General features: G+C 59.5%; 1 protein-coding gene across 1 annotated transcript; it reads right to left on the bottom strand.

Annotated features, from left to right (window-relative positions):
• Positions 1 to 4,088: 4,088 nt before the first annotated feature.
• LOC120972735 (uncharacterized) lies at positions 4,089 to 5,240 on the bottom strand. The gene is made up of 2 exons (XM_040398234.2): positions 4,374 to 5,240; positions 4,089 to 4,109 (listed from the first exon to the last, which is right to left on the bottom strand). The coding sequence occupies exons 1-2, from the start codon at positions 5,238 to 5,240 to the stop codon at positions 4,089 to 4,091; spliced, it is 888 nt and encodes a 295-aa protein (XP_040254168.2).
• Positions 5,241 to 5,564: the final 324 nt, after the last annotated feature.

The raw sequence follows: 5,564 nt of genomic DNA, 5'->3' as shown, positions 1-5,564 counted from the left end.
GAGGGAGGGGGCGGCGAAGCAGGCGGCTCAGGGCTCGGAGCCGACCTCGAGGACTGGCCAGACGACGACGCGGGGGAAGTCGTCCCGCGCCGCCAGCCGGGGTCCGACCAGCAGGGCGCGAGCTCGTCTGCCGCGCCAATAGCCCGAGGTGGTGCGCAAAAGCGCAAGGCCGCGCCGAGCCTGTTCGGCAGCCGGCCGAAGAAGCCCAAGGGCTCGGCCGTGGCGACCAAGCGGGGTGAAGCGGCCGCGAAAGCCATCCGCTTCCGCAAGGCGGTGAAGGAGCCGGAGCTGGTTTTCCTCGTAAGTATTGTCTTCCTCTCGTACTTTCTCCTTCCTTGCTGATCTTGTCTGAGTTTCTTCGCTTTGCTTCCCTTGATCCAGGGCCCCGCTCTCTCTTGAGAATTCGGCCGCCACCTCCATCATGGGGTTGGCGGAGACTTCCACCACCACCCGGCGAATCGATCCGGCCGCCGACCTCCGGGAGGCGATGGAGCGGAACGCGCGGGAGGCGCGCGAGGAGCAGGAAGCCGCCCGCCTAGAGAAGGCGGAGGCGGACAGGGTGGAGGCCGCCACTTTGAAGAAGCTGGCGGAGGCCGAGGCCGCTACCGCGACGAAGAAGCAGGCCGAGGAAGCCACACGCCGTCAGTCGGCGATATTTGTCACCCCCCTGAACTCTGCCCCGCCACCACCGGAGTTCGTGGCGTGGACTGGGGGAGCCGGCGGCGAGCACCCTATCCTGGAGAGGGACAGCGGCGACATCGCCATGCCGGACGTGATCGTGCCCCCGCCACTACCTTCTGAGGAGGCGCAAGACAAGCAGCCGGCCAACCTGTCGGTTCCACCAGCCGGAGACGAGATGGTGACGGGCCCGACTCCCAGGGTCCGCACACCCTTACGCCACCAGATCGCGAAGGCGGCATCGGCGCCACGCCCGCTGGAGACCGGCGCTGCAAGCTCTTCGATCCTTGACGCCGAGGCGACCAGCGGCGCGCCCACTGGGTGGGTGCAGGGAGGCGGGATGGGCCCTCTGAACAAGGCGATCCTGGACGTTCAAGCCAAACTCCGCGCCGAGGCTGACGCTCTCAAGCACTGCAACAAGGCGTTCCTGGAATCGTGAGAGGCCATCCGGGTATGCTTCTTGCCCCTTCGTTTTTAATTCTTGTATTGCTTTGTGGGAGCGCGCCAGCGCACCCACTGGGTGTAGTCCCCGAGTTTCGGGTCGGCTGCTGAGCAGGCGGCTCGGAACTTTAATTAGCAAGCTCTGAGTACTAATATCCTTGCTGTAGGACTATCATAACCTCCGTGCGGCCGCCTTTAACTCCAAAGTCCAGGAGTTGGATCAACGTGTCGTCGACTTGTCGGAGAGCCGGAGTAAGTCTTCTTCTTTTTCTGCGGGGGCGCGCTGGCGCACCCGCGGGCTGTAGTCCCTGAGATTTGGGCCGACTGCTGAGCAGTCAGGCCGGATCTTCCGGGCAACTGCTCTTCTTTTTGTTGACATTTGATAGCTTCTTTCTCCGCGGGGGCGAGCTGGCGCACCCGCGGGCTATAGTCCTCGAGATTCGGGCCGGCTACTGAGCAGTCGGGCCGGATCTTCCTGGCAACCTCATCTTTTTTCACTGATTGTTGATGTCCTTTTCTTCTTCTTCTTTTGCAGAAGCCACGCCACCCTGCAGCAGCAGCTGGGAGAAGCCAACACCGCGCTACGCGCCAAGGAGGCGGACTGCAATAAGCTGGCCGAGGAGCGTGACCGGCTGGTCATGCAGCTGGCGGAGCAGGCGGAGCTTCTCAAGAAGGCCCAGAAGGAGGCGGAGGACAAGGAGACCGGCCTCCTTGCTGAGTTCGCGGCCGAACGCTCCGCCTGGACCGACAAGGAGGCAATGCTGACTGCCAGCTTCGGCGAGGTTGAAGACATGGTCGACAGTAGGCTGCCTTTTTAACTCTTTCTTCAAATTGCCGGCCTCTGATCAAGCCGACTTCTTGTTTCTGATCTAACTCTTTGCTTTTTTGTTCGAGCAGACTTCTTCCCAGGTCACTCTGGTGCTGCCAACCAGGCTATCAAGGCCGATCGCGAAGGGTGGAGGGCAGAAGGCGAGCAGATCGCTGCCGACGCCCCCCGCACTCTTGGCGAGCAACTTCTCAGCATCTAGGCTTGTCTTCGGCCGGCTCATCAGATGCTACGCCGCCCTCAGCGCGTCGGCGCCCAGGTGATCGCCGCCCTGTGGCCAGACATGCCGGCTCCGCGCACACCTAGCTGGACTGCCGACTGGCTGGAGGTGGCGGCCGGCCGCCTTGAGGCGTGGAAGGGCTCCTCGGCCTGGGCCGGAGCACGCCGGGCCTTGGAGTTCATCAAGGCGTGGTACCCTGGGCTAGATCTAGCCCAGTTGACCACGTTTCGACTAGAAGCCCAGGAGGAGCTGGTGGCGGTGGAGGATGATCTTATCAAGCGAGCGGTGGCAATCGCCGAGTACACCAACACCAGCATCTTCGTCCCGGAGCTGGCCGAGAATGGTGCCGAGGCGCCACCGGAGTGGTTTGGGCTGACCCGGAGGATGGCGAGGACTCGGCCGAGGTGATCGACTCCAGCGACGAGGGAGAAGACGAAGAGGAGGAGGAAGGTAAAGAGGAGGCACCAGAGGTCGCAGCGGACGGCCAGCCTCAACTCGACCGCGCCTCCAGCAACGAGCCGCGGCTGAGCGAGCCGGCTGCTACTGAGGGCGACCAAGCGGAGACCAACCAGCCGGCTGCCCAACCAGCCGGCACCACCGACTCCACCATTCCGCCGACTCCGTCTGCTGCTTCCTAGGCTGCCATTTACCTTTATTTTTTTCCTGCTTATCGGTCTCGACAAACTTTGTTAATTTCGCACAATTCCACCCGCGGGGTGTATTTCAAACTTCTGTTGAATGTCGGCCGAGGGCCTTTTGATGTGTAAATATCTTAGCCGAGTTACATCTTTCCTTTCTTTCTGCTCTTTTGGCTTTTTTCCTTTGCTGCCTTCCCTTGGTTGTCGTATTGCCAGCCGAACAGCCGCTCTGCGGACTGTGGCTGGGTCAAGTACTTAGCCGCTTTCGGGAAGGCAAGTACTTAGCCGACTAGAGTTTTCTAGCAAGTTAAGTAGAAACCGGCCGGCCGGCTAGTCGACAGTCAGTCGGCGAGGCGAGAAGCCGGCTTGGACTATGTGTATGCTTTAGGTCCTTAGCCATTTTTCATGTAGACACCCTTTTCGCCTTAGCTCCTGCCGACCGAACAGTCGCTCTGCGAGCTGCGGCTTCTGGCAGGAGAAAGCTTAAGTGCCAACACATTACTTGTCTGGCCGCAGGAAGCATTTGATAGTACAAAGCGGCAAGTCCTCGGGTCGACTGGTCCAACCCGGTGCCAGACGGACTAATGGGATAACATAAATAGCAGGCGTAATACTTATCATATAGATAAAAGAGGGCAGTCCCCGAGCTCTTCTCGGGGGACCCGGAGTCTTCATACTTAATACAAAAGTTGGCGTGGTACATACTGCTTTAACTGTAAAACCTTCGAAGGAGATTCTCATTCCATGGTCGCTCTGTCTCCTTGCCGGAGTCATCTCTTTTGCGTGCTCGAGGCTTCTGAGCGTCGATGAGGTAGTAGGAGTCATTGCCCAACACCTTGCTGATGATGAATGGGCCTTCCCAAGGTGCCGAGGACTTGTGCTGGCCGGCTGTTCGCTGGATCAGCCGGAGCACGAGGTCTCCTTCTTGGAAGGATCTTGGCTTGACCTTTCGGTTGTAATATCGGCGTAGGCTCTGCTGGTAGATGGTGGACCGGCGGAGTGCCAATAGTCGGCCCTCTTCGAGCAGATCGACGCCGTCTTGTCGTGCTTCTTCTGCCTCTTCCTCGGTGTACATGGTGACTCGAGGGGAGTCGAATTCTATGTCCGTCGGGGTGACGGCTTCGGCACCGTAGAAGAGGAAGAAAGGCGTAAAGCCGGTTGACTTGTTCGGAGTTGTGCGCAGGCTCCAGAGGACGGCCGGTAGCTCGTCGAGCCAACAGCCGGCCGACCGCTCCAGAGGCTCGACCAGTCGGGGCTTGATGCCGGATAAGATGAGGCTGTTTGCTCACTCCACCTGGCCGTTTGACTGTGGATGGGCAACGGACGCTAGATCTAGTCGGATGCCCTGCGTCACGCAGAAATGGGCCAAGGCGCCTTTGGCGAACTTTGTGCTATTGTCGGTGATGATTTTGTGTGGTATGCCATACCAGATGGTGATGTCGGAGATGAAAGTCACAGCAGTCGGGCCATTCAACTTCTTGATTGGCTTTGTTTCTATCCACTTGGTGAACTTGTCCACAGCGACGAGCAGATGAGTCACGCCGCCTCGTGCCGTCTTGAAAGGTCCTACCATGTCCAGGCCCCAGATGACGAAGGGCCAGGCGATGGGAATAGTCTTCAGTGCAGAAGCCGGCTGATGTGGCTTGGAGCGGAACTTCTGGCACCCTTTGCACTTCTGGACCAAGTCTTTGGCGTCTTCTAGAGAAGTCGGCCAGAAAAAACCGTGGCGGAAAGCTTTGGCAACAAGTGCTCTTGAAGCCGCGTGGTGACCACACTCGCCTTGATGGATATCTTTGAGGATTGCTTGGCCTTGCTCTGGCTCTACGCAGCGCTGATAGACACCAGTGACGCTGTGCCTCACAAGTTCTCTGTTGAAGATGGTGTATGCTGCCGCCCGACGTTGCACTTGTCGGGCCGAGATCTCGTTAGTCGGCAGCTCTTTGTTCACCAGAAATTTGAGGATGGGCTGAGCCCAGGAAGGTGCTGCAACTTCTTCGACTGTTAGGACTGCCACTTGCACGAGGGCGGTTGGGCCGGGAGGCAGCGGGTCGGAGTCGGCTGCCGCTTGCTTAGTCCATGAAGTCCCCGGGCCGACTGTTGCAGTCCCCGGGTCGGGCTCTGAAGTCCCTAGGCCGGGTGCCGCTGCTGCAGTCCCCGGGTCGCCTGCCGAATTCCCCATGCCGGCTGCTGGGGTCCTCAAGTCGGATCCGACTGCTTCAGGAGGAGCCGGCACAAAGATGGAATCCGACTCTGGCGATGGCTTGACAGACGGCTTGAGGAGGCATTGCAGGGCGATGCCGGCTGGTATTGCTTGCCGGGTAGAGCCGATTCGTGCCAAGGCGTTAGCCTGCTCGTTGTCATTTCTTGGCACATGGAGGAACTCGCACCCTTCAAAGTATCCACTGAGTTGTTGTACGAGGAAGTGGTAGCTCGCCATGTTTGCATCCTTAGCGCCCCAGTCGCCTGACGACTACTGGACCACCAAATCAGAATCTCCGTAGCACAGGATCCGGCGAATGACGAGTTCCTGGGCAAGCCGGAGCCCGTGAATGAGTGCTTCGTATTCAGCAACGTTGTTGGAAGCGGCGAAGTGAATTTGCAGCGCATATCTGAGCTTGTCGCCTTTGGGAGGGGTGAGGACGATGCCGGCTCCCAAACCGGTGTGCATCTCTGAACCATCAAAATGCGTTCGCCAATGGGTGGAATCTGGCGCTGGCGGCAGGTACTGGGTCTCGACCCAGTCGACGAGGAAGTCGGCCAG

The sequence above is a fragment of the Aegilops tauschii genome, chromosome 1 (assembly GCF_002575655.3).
Source record: "Aegilops tauschii subsp. strangulata cultivar AL8/78 chromosome 1, Aet v6.0, whole genome shotgun sequence".
NCBI lineage: Eukaryota > Viridiplantae > Streptophyta > Magnoliopsida > Poales > Poaceae > Aegilops > Aegilops tauschii.
The sequence above is the reverse complement of the archived record's forward strand: the minus strand, read 5'-3'. Positions and strand labels throughout refer to the sequence as shown.